The sequence below is a fragment of the Clinocottus analis genome, unplaced genomic scaffold (assembly GCF_023055335.1).
Source record: "Clinocottus analis isolate CAN_PGR_092001 unplaced genomic scaffold, fCliAna1.0.p SCAF_8, whole genome shotgun sequence".
Taxonomy (NCBI): Eukaryota; Metazoa; Chordata; class Actinopteri; order Perciformes; family Cottidae; genus Clinocottus; species Clinocottus analis.
The window spans coordinates 14,324,841-14,346,764 of NW_027176240.1; the positions used below are offsets into that span (position 1 = coordinate 14,324,841).

The 21,924-nt window shown below is 40.9% G+C and overlaps 1 protein-coding gene across 4 annotated transcripts in view; it reads right to left on the bottom strand.

The window, feature by feature from the left end:
• Positions 1 to 15,428: 15,428 nt before the first annotated feature.
• Positions 15,429 to 21,924, bottom strand: part of macrod2 (mono-ADP ribosylhydrolase 2) — a 377,376-nt gene continuing 370,880 nt past the window's right edge. For 3 of the 4 annotated variants that reach the window (XM_068568505.1, XM_068568504.1, XM_068568503.1), the window contains 3 exons: positions 20,194 to 20,232; positions 18,890 to 18,961; positions 15,429 to 16,648 (listed from right to left, as the gene is read on the bottom strand). In XM_068568505.1, the coding sequence (XP_068424606.1) occupies positions 16,626 to 16,648; positions 18,890 to 18,961; positions 20,194 to 20,232 (134 nt within the window). In that variant the 3' untranslated portion in view covers positions 15,429 to 16,625. The remainder of the gene's footprint in view (positions 16,649 to 18,889; positions 18,962 to 20,193; positions 20,233 to 21,924) is intronic. The other variant, XM_068568506.1, reaches the window with a different exon arrangement.

The window sequence follows — 21,924 nt, forward strand, 5'->3', positions numbered from 1 at the left end:
TGAACGTATCAATCCTGATCATTCTGCCATAACGGCCACAAAAAATTCAATAATTCACTTAGGTATTCTTCAGAGGTAATGCATACCAGTACTGGTCAGATGTAAATTAGTGCCGATGTCTATATAGTACTTAAAACCACCCGCCTTTAGTTTACTTTGCTTGTATTGTCTATTCAAAGAACCTGGCTTCCCTGTTTAACATGGAAATGTCCTTTTTCGAAGAGGGTTGGCAGATTAGCAAACAACTTTTTCTAATGCTGGTGGGGAATTTGACCTAATGCAACTTTAGACAAATCCTGTGTGGCTTAAACCTTGCACAACATACTGAAGTGAAAATGCTGTAATTAAAATAAAAATCCCTTTTTCAATTTGAGCAATAATTCATAATTAAACTGAATACAGATGCAAAACGTTTTGTAATTTCTTTATCTGTTTTTGTGGCACATTATTCACCATGTACGGCTGTATTTAAATTATTTATGCCACCATTTGGCATTATTGTGCTAGTGTGCCATTGGAGTTGACACAAACTTTGCATTTTTAAATTTTGGAATAACCATTGGAGAAGTGAGGTCGTTCAGAGACGACTGTAGTGCATTGCTACACTTATACATTGACATGATATATTCTACAAGCTGAACTTTAACACGCTCTTCGTGATCGGGGCGACGTGTTCAAGCTTCTCTTCTCACTCGATTGGCTGCTAACCGCAACGGGACTAAACCCTCGTGCTACTCTTGGCATTCAGAGTTTTGTTTTTGCTACTAGCCTAGCCGCAGCTAATGGTGGCAAATCACCTTCAGGCCATGAATCCACTTTGGAAGCAGATATTATGAGATGTGTGACAGCAGCTGTATGTGTTTTTATCTTAGTTGAGATGCCGGGGGACCACTGCCTCACTTCAACAAGTTATGTGTACTTGCAGCTTTCGATAACATGGTTATTATTGGCTCTGTGGTGCTAGTGTGCTTAAGTTGTGAAGCTATTTTAACATTCCTCACTGATGAGCTTTTCTTCTACTTTAGCGCCTTCTGCAATGAATAAGGAAAGTTTTCTTAGTAGGCTAACTCGTCCTTTTGTGACAGAGCCGTCAGCATTGGGTAATGTTACTGCATGCTTCTGTGCATCTTTAGGGTGATTTTAAGATGCTGTGAAAATATAATAGCATTAACCCTCATCTTACCAACTCTGGTCCTCAGGTGTACAGTGAGATAGCTCACAGGTGCTTTACTCTATTTTTCCTATATCACAACTTTGTCAATGTGTTCCTAATGGCTCTCTACATAATTTTCTGTCTCTGTATTAATTTATTTAAAACACCAATGTTAAAGTATCTTTTCTTCAAGTGCTCAATCTATTAATTAATTAATTAATTCATCTATTATCTAATTTAATTCAGTTATCCCAGTCCTTATGTTAGTAGGAACAGTTTAATAATGGTGTAGTTCAAGGCCGAGCATGTCTGATTTGAAACATCTAAATTGAAGAAAGTTGTTACTAATGCTATTAATTGCCATGTATCCTTTCACATACAAACAAATTGTCATTTGGCTCAGAATGGTCTAATTGTTTAATGTCTGAAATATAGCAGGACCTTCTTCTCCAAGTTCTGGTTAAATACTAGTTGCTATTGTCACAGGAAGGACTTCTGCACAGTCAGTCACTGCTCTGCTTATTTAATCTAAATTATATTTAAATCAGGATGTTGGGCTTACTGACTCACAGAATCAGGTTTGGTAAACATTACAGCAAGTAAACAACTGTTCTGAACATCTAGGAAAGGGTTGAAGTAATAACTGAAACATTGGTGCTGAATATGAAAGACAGTGTTTGTACAATGTGTGTAAGTGATGTAAAACAGTAGGGCTTCTGAATATGTTCATTAGATTATAAACCAAAGTCACATCAGTACTCTCTCTTTTGAAGGCTTCAAGTCAAGGACACTTTTTCAAGTACAATTCCAGCTGAGTCTTTTAAATATCCCATATCTGCATCCCCACTGTTTTAAATTCATTTCACTCAAACGCAGCAGAACGTAATTAACTTCATCGCAATACTCCCATCTAATGAAGGCAAGTGTACGCAGTAATGGCCGTTTTTGTTCCGGCTCCTGATGGAACGTGTTCGGGGTGAATCTCAAAGGAGACGGACCCAATGGCGACCTGAATGTCACTGGCATCTTTGAGCGGTGCTCATTTGTGACTGTCTGTCTGTCCACGGGCCATCGGAAACTCTCTGGCCTCCAGAAGGATGAGTTTGTTGCACAGTGTCATTTTTAAATTGGACTCCATCTCTCCCTGCCCTCCCTGCTCTGTTTTGGCCCTCGCTTGAGCTTCATTAGCATTTGCAGAAAACTACGAGACATTTGCCACCATGGATTGTGACAGATTTCACAGGCTCACTTTTACTGTTGCCCCGGGGGGGGAGAGGCAGTTCTCACCATCTGTTGATTGTGACTGACTGTACCCGGCACTTTCATAAGCGGCTTATGACAATTCTGCTATCGACGCAAGGAATGAATACTTCAATTGAGATTTGCCCTAGAATCTTAGTTTTTTTTCTTCCAAGTGTTTCTTGGCATTACATCGTAACGTAGTCATTTTAACGTTCTTTACTTTTTGAACACTTTGTCAGTATCAACTTTTTAATCTTCAGATAAACTCACCGGATTGTCTAAAGTTTGTTGTGAAAGCTTCCTTTTCAAGTTGCACTTCAGAACGTCTAATTGGCAGGCGAGCGAAGACATTTGATTTAATTTAGATTTTTGTGAAATGGCTGTTTGAGGTTGTTTATCAGTGTGAACGAGGGCAATGTTATTAGAGTTATGCTGTAGACTGATTATCTGCCGGCCACATGAATGCCCAAGCTCGGCCTTCATTGCACTGATTGTGTATGGAGTCTTGATGCAGGCCGTGGTGATTGGATGTTTGTCTCAGTGGGGGTTAGCTTGAGATGCTTTTATGAGGGAGCTGTTGATTGGTTTATACTTCTTTTTTTTTTTAAAGCCCACTCATAAATAATTGCCTCCTGTGGATAATAGAGATGGCAATGTTTTAGTTGATAGATTTAATAATGCCATGAAGTCTGATGGGATAATAAGGGCAGATTGACAAATATGTTAATAGATGGGCGCTTAAGAAGAACTTATGAAACTCATAAACAAGTTAAGAAATGCTTAAGGCCGCCTTCTTCATTACGTAACTCTGATTAAGTTTAGGTAAGATATTCATGTAACTGTTTTACATTGCTGATGGTGTACAAGTCTGTTGACCAGCTCATTTGGTATTGCAGGAGTTTATTTCACTTATACTTACTATTAATTAGCTTTCAACATGCCTTTGTGGCTGCGTTTGGGTAATTATTTTATTCACATGTGCAGCTTACAAGCCAACACCTTGAAAAAGGAGCTCAGTTCATGTTTATGCTGTTGGCAGGGCAATGCAGTCCTTAGAGACCAGAGAAGTACTTTTGATTCTGTTTAAATAAAAGGAGATGGAGGTGCTGATCGGCACATTGCACAAAAGAGTAGCTGCTCTGAGTGGACTTGCTTTTAAATGATTTTCTTAAGCCGCGCCTAAAAATCAGAGAAAGGAATAGAACTTTAAATGTTCACGAGTAGTGCTTTTCCACATTTTCCACAAAAGAAACTTATTTTTAACGAGTAAAACACGCCATATTTACGAACATGAAATGCTTTTGAAGTGTTAATGCATTCAACCTATTTTTGTAGGATGTGCTTTTTAGGTGGTTGGTATGCGCTGAAATGTGTTAGCATTGTGTAATTGTCAGATCTTCAGTAAAGATCGATCCACTAGCTGTTATTTGCTATTTGTATGTGTCCAGTCAAAAAGTCAGCTCAATGTAAATAAAATGAAGAACTAGCGGATGATAACTGGTTGATAGTCTGATGGCGTTGTTACTTGTATATGCACGCAATGTCAGCATGGTTCATTTTCTATTTTAGTAGCAGGGTTTCAACTTCTCACTTCATTATGTAGCAAATGATGGTGCCATCGCTATGCTAATGCTGATTCAATCGAGGCTAAAGTCAGTGGAGCACCGTTGAATTCGATTAGTGAATTGTCCATAAGAATAATCCGAGGAGTCCTATTTTTTTTTTTCTTCACTCTCTTCTCCAATTCTCAGCGGCTCCATTACCTGAAGGTGGGAGCATGAAGTGAACACAGGACTGTTTGTAGGACCAGGTAGGAACCTTAAGGCTCACAATGTGCGGAGGCTTCAAATCCAGAATGCTCTTTCTTAGTCCTGCTTCCCCCACCCCTCCATTATGTTTAGCTGTTCCACTTCATAATTAACACTGAAGCGCGGATGCCTCGCATCATTCAAGAGTCACTCATTTTATATATAAAACTGTTCAGCTGTGATTCGTTTAATAAAATTCCAACAAAATCAACTGCCTACTTTGTATACGATGGAGAGAGAGCATCAATGAACATGTGTTATCTGATATTGTTGGTTGACATTATTATTTAGATTATATGCGCACTTGAGCTGCATGTTTCAACAGCATAGAACAAAGTATTGTTTCTCATCGAGGGGCCTTAAGTAATCAACCTCAACCAACACATTGCAACAGCACTGATGCATCATGTCTGCTATGGCTTCAAGGCCAGAAGGTCAAACAAATAAAACATCCATATATTCACAATAGAGGAGTAATCTACTTGATTAAAGATCCGACAGAAATAAAGGTATTATGAAATGCAATTTGCTGTGATACTAGTAGTTTGTCATTCAGCTTGACAAAATGCTTCGTGATGCAAAGCGTCTGCTTGCCGTGTGGCATCGTCCTCCAGCGCCGAGCAGGCGACGCCGTTGGAACCTTTTGCACCAAAGCAGAGAACAAAACGACAAAACAGAATTACTAAATGACTGGAAACGGCTCATACTCCACGAGCCATTCGTAGTAATCATTCATAATTGCTATTGATCAGCAACTCTTTTAGAGCATTGCTGATGTCGCACAATCATTTGAGCGGTAGGACTGAAAGACAATCAAACTCACTGAAGCGTGTTACCTTGCAGTGCAACAAAGTACAGCTCTCTAAAACAATCCTTTGTACGACATCCGGCTGGCACCAACAGATGAAGTGCAGAGGTGGTGATGAGTGCTATTACCAACACTTTCTCCTCTGGGGCTTGACAAACGCGACATTTACGACAAGCCCTCTGACAAACAGGACACGGCTGTTTTCCAAACCTGCTGCATTTTACTTTTATGGGAAGCGGGTGAGAACGGTGACAGAGGGAGTCGGTCCAGACTGCTGATGCCGGCGATGTTGAGCTTCCTTCTCCACACTTCCTATTTCTCAGCTTCCAGCACAGTGTGATGAATCAAGCTCCAGAAGTTAAGTGTTACTGGAGGCATTGCTGTGTTATGAATTGCATGGGAAATGCATAATTAGTTCGCTACGAACCTATTTTACGGTTGTACTGCATTCGGTTGGGGATGCATTTTGTTTCAATAGCTTGTCGGCAGCGATAATAATCACTGCTTCGGTCCAGAAGTGGTGCTGGCTCACTTGGTGCAAGTGGGAGTCACTAAAAAGTTTAATGACAGACCTCTGATCGCCGAGCTTCTCCTTCACGTGTGTAAATGGCTGTATGATGGAAAACAGAGGGGACATTTACACTGTGAAACCCACTTTGCAGCATTTTTTTTTATACTAGTTTCATGATAACCTCTGATTACCTTTATAACTTCACAGTCAGTGTCCACCTTTGCAAAGTTGTTTTTGTATATTTCTGCTGGTTCACAAAGGTCTGTGTTCCATATTTCATCCCATGTGCCCTGAGATGCCTGTTCTGCTCGGAGCTAAAAGAAGGAAACAAGACGTATTCGCTCATTATTCCCTGCGTCTTAGCCCATCTTCGGGACCTTAGCCCAGACGGGGACTATTTCCATGTAATTGGTGCTGCTCCTGTTGCAATTTAGTATTTTCTGAACGGAAGGAACCCGGTGCAAAGTGTCCCTCACTGCAGGCGGCAAATTACTCCACAGAACGCCTCTAACACCCCTGTGCAGCTCAGAGATGCTGTAAAGGCAAAACAATTTGTCCAACATGAATAGGCTCCCTGGAGACTGTCTTAAGTGTTAAATGACCTAGGAGAACCCAATACTAATCCGTGGCTGGGAGTTATTCAGGCTTGGATAGCTAACACTTACACCCTCTGCGCAGCCATTTGAAGGCTGTTTATGCAAATTCAAGGTGATCTGATTTTTTTTCACGGCTTAGTTTACTACTTCTTTCAGCTCCTTGGAGACTCCCACAGTCACTCCAGTTGCTCCAAAAGCCTACCTATACAGACACGCCAGTGTGAGTGGTCATGAATATAATGTAGGCGTTTCGGTTGATCAAAATGTTGAGGAACAGACCAGACTTTTCAGGGGTTTAACATTTAAAAAATCCTAATGAAAATGCCAAACTAACTGAACAGACATGACACGATTACGGTTTCCAAGAATATCGTCACAGACACACACACGGTTACAGACAAATCTAACTCGCCATCTCAACAAATAAAATATTAACAAAACAAGACTTTTTATCCTACTGATGGTGTTGTACACAGTAGGGGGCAGCAGTGAGCCATACACTGTGTCAGGTTTGACTTCCTACCTTTCTCTTCTCCCTCTCTCATAAACAGGATTGTGGTCTGCCCTCCAGACATCTGCTAGGTTGTAAAGGGAATGAATAAATAAAAACAAAAGCCTATGAATGACGCTCTAAGAATTTATGTTCCATGCAAACATATATTCTGTTTCAATATTATAATCCTTATTGGTACATTTATTGTTTGTGTCAGCGTTTATGTTTAAGTGCATCCGTGTTGTTCTCTTATGTCTTTGTAAAATGAAAAGGTAATGTACAAGGAAAGGAGAGGCCTCAGGAGAGTTAGGCGAGGAAGGTTGGAGTGAAGTTGGGGGGGAAAAGACGCATAGCGTGACAGCAAGTCGGTGTACAATACAGAGAGCAGATCATTAATTAATGGTGTCGAGAGTGTGAAGTGAATTGATTCGTCCCCTGAGCATGACACGCACCAACACCTCCATCCAACAGGCACGGCGGTGGCGGTGGTGGTGGCGGTGGTGGTGAGTGAATCCACACTGCCCCTTGTCAGTTCACCTCCATTTTAATCACTTCTAATTGTTTCCAATGGCATGCAGTAAATATCCGGCAGAAATAATTCAATCCACCCATACCCCCTGGATCTTCTCATCAGGTCCTTTTCTATCTCTCAAGCTGTGTGGATTTTCTTTTGTTTTTTTGGGCCGATTCATTCCCTCCCTCCGTGAGTGCCGGATGCCTTGATTAAAGTAGTTGTTTCATAAGTGGCTTTTTTGTTATGCTTCTGTTTTTGTGTGTTCACTGAGCCTGTGTTATCGGTACACATGGGTGTGTGTGTGTGTGTGCGTGTGTGTGTGTGTGTGTGTGTGTGTGTGTGTGTTCCTGTCAGGAGATGACAGCTGGCTCTCTCTGCCCCCCTGTCACAAAGAGACTGTGACTGCTGGAGTGTGACCAGCCTCACAGCCCCTCCTCCAGCCTGGCCTGCCCTGCTACTTTGCTTATGGCTCTCTCCCTCTCTTTAGATCCACACTGCATATGGGTCTGGTCAGCCATGGAAACCTGCGCGGCCCAATTAGAAGCGGCCACCAGCTGGGCTTCCCACCCATTCCTCCATCCCTCCTCTCTGGCCCGGCCATGTCCCTCTCTGTCCTTCTCCACTGGCTTCACGCTCCAGCTTCCCACAATCGGAGCCTCTCTCCCGGCCACAATCATGCCAAGCTGATGGGCACACTGTCCGTGGCGCGTGGCGCGGATGGACGCAGCGATTTGTGACACGTCTCCTCTCTGCAGACGCCATGCATGCACGTCCATTGTATTGCATCTACACATACCAAGACAGACAGATGTGCACGCGCATGTTGTGACGCTGGGTCCAAAGTCTCCCCGGCCAGATGCTGTGTTTTATCTCTGTCCTCACCAGCTGGTTTGGACCAAATGGCGGGAGAAAATAAAGGAGTGTTTTATTGAGTTTATATCTCGGTGGCTGCACTATAGCGATGGTGGCTCTGCTTAGCTCTCACCCTTCAAAGCACATTCTGGCTTTATAAAGGTAGAAGGTTTCTGGAGGAATTGGTTATCATTCAAAATGCCCGGCGCAATTCGGGCTTGCTGTGAAATAAGGGTATTCACTTTTTTCAATATGGATTATTGAAATAGTTTGGCATTCTGGCTTCATATTCACTTAGCATTCATAGGAATTTGATATGGAAAAGTCTTTCAGTGAATAGTGACCAAAACCATTTCATTAGTTTAGGAGATTCTTTAAAAGGAAAGGAAGATTAGTGTTTTAAAATTATTTTCTCTCTCTAATGGTTTTTATTTTTCTTGCAACAGCCTCACCTGCAGTTCTGGGAATTGTAGAGACATAACATACACATAATGTTTTATATAACGCAACACCGAGAATCACTTATGGGAATTTCCATATCATAAAGCACTTACTTGCTGATAAATGTCAAACCTTTCTCCAGAATTTTGTGAGAGAAAACTGAATTATGGTCCTCAGAAAGAGAAACAAACCAGGATTGTGACAGATGCTCTTCCTCACAGTAAATGTATTGAAGCTTAAATGATTAGATATATGTAGATAAACGTTTGTTTGTCTGTGTAGCTGCGTCAGAAAGAAAAGTCATACACACAACTACATTAACTTCTCCATAGCTCCTGTCATATTTATTGTTTAACTTGTTTCAATCACAAAAAGTTTAGACTATTAGGGATTCCACATTGCATGGGCGTTAGGTTACTCCTGAAGATGGTTTCACTTTCCTGCCTGAGCTTCTTTTCTGCCGCCTTCCCTCATATTCCATCAATCACTGATGTGGGCCTGATTGCACATGAAGTGGCTGGATCCCATTCCATTTTGAGGTGTGACAGGGGCCTATTTTTCGATGGTGGCGGTGATGGCTGCGTGTCAAAGCTCGTGACAGGATGCTCTCCGCCCCGTCTCCTGGGGTTTAAGAGTTTGAGGGGCCATCGGCCCTTTTTGTCCTCCTTTTGTGGACGGTCCCCGACACGGCTTGTTTTAGGCTGAGGCAAAAGCAGTAATTGATTTTTCTCTCTCCTCTGATTCCGCCTGTGGCTCTCAGGCGCCGGCTGCATCTCTCCTCTGAGAAACAGATGAATAAAAAGACAGAGCGTGAAGTTTATAGCCAACAGTCACAGCCCTGACAGATGGTCAAACCGCACGTTATCAGGGCCCGATAGAAGTCCGGAATGTGGTGGTTAGCTTCTGAATTGGCTTCTGAAAGGATCAGTCATATATATTAGAGCACAGGGTATTGAGCCGTGAAGAGCTGGAGAGATGGGAGATATTGGGGCGCGCAGACGCTGAAGGTGAGGAGGACCCAGGCTCAGATCTGACAGGCTACATTAATAGATTGGTGAACTGATAGATGCACAGTGGAACGGTGCGATGAATAAACGGATTCAGCTCCAGAAATTGAATTTCTTATTCCTTTTTGCTTCAGCCAGGGGGAAAAGTTGCTGCAATGTTCAGTGATGGGTTTGAAATCCATCGAAGTGAATCTCACAGAAATTAATATCTGAACACACTCCGTGAACAACTTCATTATCACTTGCTGATTGACCAACCTAATCATTATAAGCTCAACAAAAGAAAATGAGTCTTTTTTTTTCTCATAATATCAAAAGAATCAACAGAGCATTCCTCATAATTGTGACCTTGTGTCTTCCTGTCAGCAAGACTGACTTAATCAATTGCAGAAGTTGTCAGCTGTGACAAGAGGCATTTAGGCTGAAGACAAGAGGAACGGGTGGCGTTGACTGTCTACAGACGCTCAAGCTCCTCTCCATTAATGTCGCTGTCTGTTCCAATCCAGACAGCACGCCTCAGACATGCTCCAAAACTTTGTTCAGCAAGTTTGCGTAATCTCTGTTGTTTTTTCTTTTTCCCTGCACGCAGGAATAAATGAGCCAATTAACAGTCACTGAAAAAATCTCCCTATTGCAGGATAAGACATTTTGTGAGTTGCATCTTGCGGGAGAAGCTGTGGCGTTCCACGACAGGAAAGCCTAAAAAAGTGGTGTTTGCTGCCATTTTAATCATCTCTTTCAGCTCGTTTAAATTGTTAGCACCTTTCTGCAAAGCACAGGCAATTTGACAATGATGCTAAATTATTCCTATTTATCAATGCTGTTCAAGATTTATATTAAGTTCATGCAAGATTTATGAGGATAAATCATCCGATGTCATGCGTTCTGAACATTTTTTGCCAGTTAACGACTGCAAATTTTCTCTTTTAATGAGTTATTTGGACTTTTGTATCATATTTGTCAATGGAGATCAGGAATTATTTGCATTAATGTTCATACAGATACCATGCAAATCAATCACCTTAAGTCATGCATCCTCAACTGTTTACACACAAAAAACGATGACTGTTTTAATTAGATGTGATGATATTGTAAGTTATTCAGCCTAATGAGAATGAAGGGCATAAAGAGGACACTGTAGGGACTGATGGCGGTCAAACAATGACGGGGACACAGAAAATATTCCTACATGTTGCCCTCAACCCTGCACCTGCCTTGCAGTAGCTTGCAAAGATTGCGAGCATGTTTTTGAGACAGAATGATTGGTTGCAAAATGGCACATGTAAATTACATGCTGTGTTGAAGTGATTTTCCTGCCTACCTTGATGCCTATTTTGTTATGGAAATTCATGACGCATTAACATAACCAGCAGGAGTTTGGAACAGAAAATAATGAATCCTTGTGGGAAAAAGCAGCTCTCTCCACCCTTAGCTGTGAATTAATAAATACACATACAGAATGCACTTAAGGGTCACACAATGTACACTCCAACAAATGCTCAGCACACGTGATGGCCGCTGCTCCTTGTTAGCTGAAGGCTTTCCTTAGTGAAAAATGATTATTATGGCAGCTCTGCAATGAATACAAGGTGGTTTTCAGGTGGAGGATTCTGAAAGGAGCATGTCACCTTCAACACATAATGGTCTGATATCCATATTCAACTCGGCACAGGAAGTATGATTGTAATAAGACCACCAGCAGCTAGCATTGCCAGGGGGGCAGCTCAGTCTCTTCCGAGATGAGATGAACTAAGGCACAGTATGTTGGACGAACCAGTAAATCAAAATAATATGTCTGATATGTTTATTCCTCTAGAGGAAAGATCAAACTCCGATGAATATGTGAAGTACAAAAACAAGAGTTGATTTACTAAAGATATTAGAAACTTTCATTTCCCGGGTCAGGGATGTCGTATGTGTACAGATTGAAAAGCCCTCGGAGACAAATCTGTGATTTTGGGCTATACAAAATAAACTGAATAGAATTTGTTTCTTCACCAGGTCATAAAAATAAATAAAAAAACCCTGATAAGACATGCAAACAGTCGATGTCACATTAGAGACATTTGGTGTCAACCTTTGTCTGCAAAATATGATTTGATGATCTAGCTATTGGTATTGTGGCTGACACGGTGAAACTGAACCGGGTTCAGCACGAGGAGAACTCAGTTTGAGCTTCAAAAAGAGGTATGCACATCAGAGTATTGCTCTTAAGTAAATGACAGTTTGGGTAAATCACTTCAGACAAAGCTAATTAAGAAGTCATGTCTTTTTAACAATATACCATCACTGTGAGAAAAGCCAGAACCACTGCAGTCCCTTAGTGGGAAAGTAAAGTGTTCAGGCCTAAACAACACAAAATGATGTGTAATTTGACAGTTAACATAATAATTGTATGTGTTAGGAAAGGTTTAGTATTTGTACTGTCTGGCAAAATACAATGTAGAAACTAATGATTTTACAAATACTTATTCCACGTTGCAGCTCTAATTTGGATATATAAAAGGATCCTGTCATTTATTTAAAACATTGTCTCCTCCTGATTAACAAAAAAAATCTCAAAATGTTGTTCCATTTGACCCGAGCTTCCCTACAGCTTTCTCCCGTTCACTGAAGTGCCTTCACGCTAGAAGGTTGAAGTGAAAAGCAGCGGGGCTGCAGGAGGAATCTTGCACTCTTGTCAGCGTGACTGCAAACTAAGATGCAGGTGACATTTAGCTTTAATGAGTTAGAGAACATCAGCATAATCAAACTGCTAACAAAGTTACAGCTAAATCGCTTTAATGCATTTATTAATGTCCAATTTAATTAGTGAGCATTTTAAAAGCTGTTGCTTTTCATTTTCGTTCGTTCGGCTTTCTGGGTGTTTTTTCTGCTCTGTCTTTCTGTTAACAAGGGAAGCAACATGTTTAGTGTTTATTCCTTTCACAACTGCACTCAGTTTATTAGTTTTCTATAACGATAAGCTATCACCCCATATTGCATATTTTAGATTGTATATTGCATATTGCACACAGACTCATTGCATGCATTTATTAAGATGCAATCCAAAAGGAAGCTTTTCACTAACAAAGCTTTGACCGATTGAATAATGAGGACAAATCAGATTTAAGTGAGGTTTGCACCAACAATTGTTACTGGGGCTCGAATCAAATTCAACACAAGCCCACGTATTAGTCTTGGCTGCTCTTCATCGGTCTTTGTGGTAAGCAGTTCAACCCGTGAAGCAGCCAAATAAGTTGACTGCCACATAGCCACTGCTGACACAGCTTAATAACCTCCACTATAATGTCTTATCTAACACTGGACCAAGCAGCAACATTAATTAAAGTGTGGATGAATAACACAGCTGTTGTTGTGACCAATATGATTGGAAAAAGGGAGAACTGCTCACCTCAACCCTGAATTACTACTTAATGATTAGAAACAGCGAACTTTGACTCGTTTTAATACCGTAAGTTATACAGTGGTCTTATCTACACCAAAGCTACAATAAAGGTGAGAATTTGCTGTATCACCTGAGTAAGCACATTATCAAGTCGGTAATTAGAGCAACAACAGAGAGCGAGAGAGATGGAATTAGTTTATTAATCCTCTTTCTCTTCTGTTCGCTTGTCGTGAGGGGCCATCAGCATGAGACAAGTGTGCTTTTTTAGTCAGACAACAAATGTAATCTGCATAACCGTCTTGTGCTGGTGGAGTTTAATCGACGTATTCTCACTTGTTCACAGCAAACTCGCAACGCTGCAAGTCAATTTCCTTTCAACATTTCAGTGGCTCTCGCTGCCTTTGAAGACAGACATCCATAATGAATAGCGTCAATTTTCATCCCAATTAGAGTGTTTATCTCGGCTTAGTTCACCTATAGGGTTGCCTTTGACTCTTGTGGGGGCGATGAATTTTCATGAAGGACAAACACTGTACTTCAGATAAAAAACATCTTATCAGGCACTGGGATTTAAAGCTTTAGAGCTGGAATTATTTTTTTCTCCAATTTGTTTGAGCTGTGTTAACAGCCAGTGTGGCGCCGGGTCGCGGTAGTGTGGCGGGAGTGTGTTAGACAGAAGGAGTAAGCAGCAGGGAGAGTAGAGGCAAAGAGAGCGGCAGAGAGGACATGGTTATGCATGTTTAAAGACAAAGAGGTCCACTGAGCTTTCATCTGGAAAATGGAATAAACGGAGCCCAGCTTCCAGATAAGATCTGTCAGATAAAAACTGACACACACATGGCAACTACAGAGGTCGCTTAACACATGCATTAATACTCTCTCATGTGTTCATGGCTTCATTTGTAGATCCACATACAGTGCTTGTGAGAGTTTTTTTTTGCAGGGTGAGTGAAACAGTTCTGCCTCAAAAAGCAAGAAAATCCAATATTGTCAGGCGTAAACTAGGATGGCAGGCTGTTTTTGTGCAATGGGTGGTTTGTTATTTCAACACTGTGTTTTGTATGCTAGGGAGCCGGTGCGTGGCAGCAAGCCTGTGCGATTAAGTTGTTTCCCTTGACACTACCTACTGCTCAAGTTCAGGGAACCCTCCGTTCTGACATGCAACATTTAAATGAAGTCATTAAAATTTAAACCGTCTCCGTTCCAGGGACAATCACTCCTGACATCCACTTGGCATGCGACAAGTTAATGGAACGTAAACATGATCGCCGCTAAATTGATGTGAAACTGTTTTTTTATTGGCTTTTTACACCAACAGAGGAGAAACCTGTTGTTGATGCTTTCTTTCCATTGTTATATTTAAAAAAAAACATATCAATGGCTGAATATTGTTCTTAAGATAATGTTTAGAACACCATAGACTGGTCTTTCTCTTGCCATGTTACCTGCCCATCTCTGCAAGCCATTAAAAAAAAAAGAAAAGTGCCAATGACTACAAGTTCTCTGTAGCCCACTCCCCATCTCTGCTCATGGCTAGCAGGTCGAGCCTGCATTAGCCACCACAGCTTAACACATCTGAATCTCTGCCTGGGCTGCTGGCGCTTGATTTGCATGGTGGGTGCTGGGCAATGTAGGCACCGGGCTTTGACAAAGAAAAAGCATGGATGGAATACAAAACACTGGTTCTGCTGCATAGATGAACAATGTTTTTTTTAGCTCTCCATTGTGAGTGCAATGGTAAATTGGTGGTGTACCTTTTTAATTGTTAATGTGCAAACTTCAGTCCTTGACTTGCCCTACAGCACCTGAGAAGTGAATGTGGGGTCACGCACTACTTGATTGTTGAATAATAAGTATGACGTGGGAGTGACGAGTGATCGCATCAAGCCGGTTCCAATTTTGTTTATTTGTATATCTTTTCATAGAAAACTGTTGTTTGTGTTGTCTTAATGTTTGTGCGGCGCCGCCGCTCACCTGAAGTTGACCTCACCCTGATGAGTGCACAGCCAGTATCGTCCCGTCTTCGGGTTTGTTTCCAGCTCGATTCTGAAAGGTCACATTTTGTTGAACGATGAGACACACCTTGAGTAAACTGAGGCCACGCTGCCTCTTTTCAAGTCATATACATTTGCTTTAATGTCGAGAATTGTTAAATACTGTACAGTAGTTTTGTGACGTGTGTCAGTCTGAATCATGAAGTGCGACTTTAGGTATTATACACTTAAGTAAACATTTAGTAAAGATTAAGCTAACATGATCTGTGCAGATAAGACAGGTGCTTGATGAAGAGGTTCTGCTCTGGAGAGCTGATAAGTCTTTGATAACAAACTCCCTGTGAGGTCTCTGGCCATTAGTGAGTTTCCCAGACGGGAAGAGGGGGGCTCTTGGGTGAAGAGGTCTGCCTCTTCTCATTTGATGCTGGACAGAGCCCGAGGGTGAGAGAGGCAGCATGCTGGAGATCAGAGGACAGACTAACAGAGCGGCTGATCGCTCTGCTACAGTTGATCAATTTCACACGCAACTGAAGGGAAATTAACTATACCAGCTGTGAGGAGAAACAAATAAAATACAATAAGGACAGAGGTAAAAACAAGACACACGACAGGACACATTAAAAGCTGAGACATGGCTTCCACCTTTACATTTTATTAGTTGTTTCTGTTACAGTTTAGCAAAGCAAACATCAAAGTATGAAGGCATCCTTTCATAGAACTGTAATTAATCTGATCTTTAATATGGCACCAATGAAAAAAAAAATCATAAATCACAACATGTAGAAACCAAAACCATGTTTTAAAATTTAAATGAAACCATTAACAACAGGCATTAGGCGACAGCCATTACATGTTGTCCTCAAAATTACAAATCATCTGCAAGCAATCAAAACCAAGAATTCCTACTTGGACCACCTCCTTTGGAGGATTGGGGTTTTGTAGTTCGATATGAAATAAGGCAGATTCCTTCAATATAGTTATAGACAATCTGGTAAGGAGACAAGCGAAAGCGAAAAGGACTGTAATTCCTGTTTATGTTGATGAAGTTCAAAGCAATTATCTGGCATGCATTTAAAAACGGCAAAGAAAAAAAAGGGGACAAGAACTAATCGATTTGTTAAAAGACACTCATTTCCTCTTTAGTGTACGTGGGCCTTGATGAACAGTTTACTGGCTAAAATGAGTCAAGCTGCGGTGACGGAGATCAGATGTGATCAGTGGTGGTCATACGTAAAAGGCCGGGGAGTGACACACCACCTCAGAGACCGTGGTCTGAATCGAGGGCATATTTACTGATTGGACTAAACAATGGAGCTGCAGCAGTGTGTGAAGAGACATGGCAGGTGTCAGGCTGTTGCAGGCGGTTGTCAGGTAACTGCACTGTTAAATGCCATCATGACGGTGGCTTTGTCAGAACACGATGGCTGATTGACTGACAGCATCACCGTGCTCTCACAGTGGACATAGATCTAATTAAGAGACTTGAACCTGGTTTATCTCATCGCACACCGCTGGAAAAACATAGGGCTGTAGCACATAGTGAGCTATGGCTCATTTCATTCTGGTTGATATGTTCAAGTCATATAGCAAGGTTTTGCACATACATATACATATAGTACATACTTTAGGGATGAGTAGTTTCTTAATAAAGAGGGAAAAGGCTAAATAAAGGTGGGGGTGTGAGCATCTTGTGAGTAACTGGTTGTCCTGGGCCAGTCAGAGCCCTTACTGACATGGGCCAGTCTGGCACCAGTGTGGTTGGCCTTCGCACAGTTTTGCTGGCTGTGAGATGAAGTTGATTGTCCTCCCCTCAGCTGGTCATTCTTTCTTCTCAACAGTGTCTGGATGGAAAATAAGGTCATAGTCTGAATTCAGATTTGACATTTCTGGTTCTTACATTACATAAACAATACTGTGGCTTCTTTAACACGACTGTTTATTTCTGGATGTTGTCTGATTTCAGCAAAAACTCTAACAATCACTGCAAGGTTGAAATGGTACACCACAAAATTAAAGGGGGAATGTGCATTTTTCCAAGCAAAACTGACAAATATTCACAAATTCTAGTTTCTCAATTGTGAGCATTTGTTGCTTGTATTTGTCACATGCAATGATTAACAGTAGTGACATAGGTTACCACAGTAGATGGCCATAACCATTTGAACGTACCATTAACGGGCTTCTGACGGCGAGGTAAAGCGGTGTTTAATTTAAGTGTACGCTATATTTAAAAAGTTTTCCCCGCTTTACTTTGCCATCAGACAACATTTGCCAACTGGGAAGTGAAGCAGTTGCATCGCTGGATGCCACAGGCCTCCGTAGACAAAAACAGTAATTGTTGAGTGGCTGGTCTTTATTTGTGTCATCTTGTGACTTTTGGATCCAAACACATGTGGCATCCACACAGTAGTATATTTTACAGACCAGAGCAATTCATCAGTTTGTGAAGTGAATTGTTATATAGATTAATTAAGCATGATAATACTTATTAGTTGTGCTCCTGGAAGAAACAATACATTGCTGCTATTCTCAGAGTCTTACTAAATATCCTACTTGTAAAGTGTAGAATCTCTTTTAATGTTGGCCTCTAGAAAAACCATTCGGTTATTAAAATCATAAGGGTTCGTCCCATCAGAGGCATGAATCTGGTCAAGATATGTTATAGTATTCTGTCTGTAGACTTGAACATATGATCTTTTTGCCTAAGAGTGGCGCTAGTTTCCACACAGAAGTGTAAATATGTATGCGATGCTGAGAAAAGTTCTCAGGGATCACAACAAGCATCAGGATTCATCCCACTGAGGACAATACATATCTAGAGAAAACTTCTTGAACCCCTGGTGAAAGTTTGTAAAGGCAAGCGTTGACCTGGTAGGGGCACCAAAGGTTATGGGGTCACTCAAAATCCGTAGAAGAAATCTTCGGGGGACGAGGAATGTGTTTTTATCAAATTTCAGGACAATATAATCCGTTGAGATTTTGTCCATTGCCCAGGTAGACAGACTGCTCCCCAGTACTGCAGTCCATCCTAGTAAATAAGATACTAACCAGAACATGCACATTGAATATATCTACAAAAGCTAATGGACAAGTGACATACATTCATATTTTGTGTGACAGACTTGTGGGTAATCACACATTTGGACTCTGGAGCTGATCCATTCTCTCTGTTCTGAATGTGAATCTTCAGTAAAGATTAAACAACCTGCCATCTTTGTTAAGAAAACAGGGCCGTCTGTTGTGATTACCCAGTGTCATGTGTTTTGACGATGTACGATGTCTAATTTTAATTGCAAACTGTTCTTTACCAGCTCCGTCAGACACCATCCCACCTGAGCCACCCGCTTGTTCCACAACAGGCTTTTTCTTCTCTGGCGCTTTGTCTGGCATTGTTTAAGCTCTCTCCTTTATACACAACCCCGTTTGCCTCTGCCAAGGTATTTCATATGCTGCTAGCCTGTCCTATTTATTCAACCCTGACAATCTGTTCACAACAGTTGCTTAATGATTTTTTTTCTACCTGGAAACTATGATGCCCAAATCCAAATTATTTTGGCTCCGTAGAGCCACACACAGAACAAAGATAGAAATTCACAGCACTCTCTACATATGTCCACATAAAAATTACATGCAGTCGTATTAACCTAAATCTCAACGGAGACCTGAGAATAACAACAGTGTGGTATCCTTATCAAATATGATTTATTGGCATGATTATTGCTCTACACTCTGTGTTCACTGAATGTTAAAATAACATGCTTGATTTATTAAATGTCTGATAGTTGAATTTGTAGGCAATTTATCACACTCAATCTCCAAAGACGTGCTGACACGTTTATACCAAAAATATCCTACAATATAGCCTCTAAAGAGAGAAAAAGATGGAAGCAGTTGGGGGGGAAATGGAGACAGGGAGGGTGAAACTGGGTAACACTCAGCTGCACAGCACTGAGAAGTCTCCGGATGAAGTGAATTATAATTCAGCAGCTGGGGCCACTAATAAGAATCCGCTTATAAATAGGGATTGTGTGTGAGATAAGAGTGAGCGAGAGTGTGAGTGCTTCCCCCCACGCCCAATTTACCTTTGGACTGAATGCTGTCAGTTGGAATAGAATCAGGTTCTCCTGAGATCTCGACAGGATCTTTCATCTCCTCTAGATAAGAGCAGGGGAAAGAAATGAGAAGAATAGAGAGGGGAAGAGGGACATTTGAGAAGAGCCTATGATAATCAGGCAATCTGTGTTGCCTCTCTTCCTGAGCATAAAGCATCAATTTACCCACCAAGCCCATGAATCAAGCCGAGTGGGTTCATAGTTATGATGCAGCTAACAAAAACATTTTGAATAGAAACTAATAGTCACGTTGTTTTAACCTTCCTCTTGTGTTGGGGTCAGCACCGACCCGTTTTTGAATGCATAAAAGAACCACATAAATTAGTTTATTGCATCAACGCCTTTTGACTTTGTCAGGAATCTCTATTCCAACAAAATGAAACAAAAACATTTGCTTCACTAAATTATGAAATGCTCTGGTGACCTTTAGTTATGACCTTTGTGTTGTTAGTGTTGGTTTGACCAAGTTATGAACATAAGATTTGCTTGATTGGTCCTTGCAAATCAATATTTTCTCGTATGACTTGTTCTGCTTTTCATTGTGTGTTTATAGTTATATTGCGGAAAAAACAATACTTTTTAGCTTTTTTCTTGAAGTAATTATACATGCGATGACATTGACCTTAGATGTTACTATAGTTAATATTAAAATGAAAAAAATAAATAAAACAAATGTATCTAAGAGATGTGTTCTAATACCTTTTAGTAATCAGTTTTAGTCAGGTAACACAACGATCTTTTATTTATTTATATAAATCTCTTAAGGTTCATTTTATCACTTTTAAAAAAAATAGAAATCAAAGTTTACTGACAAAGAAAAGGCCCTGAGGCCCACACCTAAAATATTAAAATGTACAACAATATGTTCATGAATAAGGAAGCTTGATAAGGTAACCAAGAGATGAGCAACAAATTGAATGATTGATAATTGTTTTTAATGTATTTTACAGCTGATTTAAGACAAGAAAAACAACAAAAACGACCCTTCAATGCAAAAGATGGCAACAGAAAGCTAACGCAAGAGGAAGGTTATCCTCAACAGGTCTCATGATGCTGGTGGTAGTTTCTACCACTAAAATGTAAGTGCATGCAACATATAATTAAAACCTTAATCTGCACTGTGATATTTTATTAATGTAGGCATGTATGTTGGTAGAAACATCCACCTGTGAGTAGGAGTGGCAGGAAAGCAAGAAATGGAGAAAGGGAAGTGGAGAGCAGACGACAGAAAGCGTCGCAGCGCACAAACCAGAAAGTCCATGATCTCTACTCACCTCCATTGCTGGTGCCAGTGTTGCTGACCTCAGAGGCCTCTGCAATGTGGAGCACATGTAGAGACAGACACATTACTCATCTCCAATGTCGATTCATGCATGCAGATGTAATTGAATAAATGTGTGGGTGAAAAGGGGTAAAAGTAATCACTTGTGCAAGTGTATTCTGCACTTTTTAAACAATGTCACTTCCTGCAAAAAAAAAGAAAAGAAAAGTAGACCATCCCAAAATCAGTCCAGGAATTCAAGAGCGACTTCATACCCATGGCTTCACATTTACATTTGTGGTGATGTTTAACGGTCTCTCTTGCCTAGACATTCAGCGCCTTCCTAAAGTTATTCTTCAAAAAAGAACAAAACAAATGCGAGAAGGGAAAGCGACACATGCAAAATTAATTAGACTGCCATCCCTTTAAGGCAGCCTGAGACCCCCCCCCCTCCTCCTCCTCCTCCTCCTCCTCCACCGCCACATCCTTCTCCTCCCTCCTCCCTTTCACACATCTCTTTCTTCGTCACTCCCTAAGCAAACCTTGCCACTTTCCTCTTTGCAAAAACAACCGTCCAAACAAAGCACACCATAAAAATAACTGCTCTCCCCAGGCAATCCAGCAATGATGTAAACAAATACAACTGCTTAGGCGCGTGATAGAAGAACGAGAAGAAAAGTGTTCTGTATCTTTACACTAACAAGTTTGCGGTCAGGGTAATTTAACTCCGTACAGAAACGCAGGTTCCTTGGGTTTGATTGTAGGTTTGGGTGCACGCGTACGAATGCAAAGGTTCTCAAAGCACGAAGAAGGCTTCAGCTCGCTTTGCGTCGGGCACAATTTGATGTTAAAGGCTGCTATCGATGGAGGAAATACATTACACTGCTTCTTCAACATACAACTGATTTCATCTTTTGCGACATTTTGGAATGAAATTTCTTCTCCCTGAGACTCCATCGGGATTTCGGGACGGTTGAAAAGCAGGAAGGATGAAGCAACAACAATCTCTTTTTGATCTGAGGCATGGAACTCTCCAGGGGAAAACATTAGTATTTTTTTTTTACGCAAAACTATTAAAAAGATAATTCTAGTTATTTTCAATTTGGAACTTTAATAGAATTATATCTAAACTGTAACACATACATGATAGATAGAAATATAATGGCTACAAAGACATCCATTGGGGCAAGAAACTCCAGCGTGGATTATAGTTTACAATCTTGGCCCAATTGTGCACGCAAGGTTTATGTGGAATATCAGATTATTATTGTCAGTACGCCCACTTTTGATTTGATTAATTTATACATTGTTAAGATAATCTGATTGCTTGTTTATAACTGTTGTAGTGATGTCATGTGCTCCCGGGTATGAGCAATTACTTTGAGTACAATGTTATCAGAACTGACCAAAACGGACAAAGCCACGAGTCCCAGTTTTAGAACGCTGAAGTATCAAAGTTTATTGCTTTATTATGAGAAGCCAATAAGGAGATTAACCAGAATCTTCAGATTATAATTGTAATGGAATAAATCGACAGGAAACAAGGAGACACACCATGAGCCACATGCTGGAGAGAGTCTGCCGTATGGCGTCAATAAATTATGCATACACATGAAATGATATGCCATGCATTACAACTTTCCCACACGATCACGTTACGGATATTGAAGCTGACGGCGGAACATGTGGAATGAGCCCCGATGTTGAGACTTGTGTCGGAAAAGAGCCTCCATCATGTCTGCCT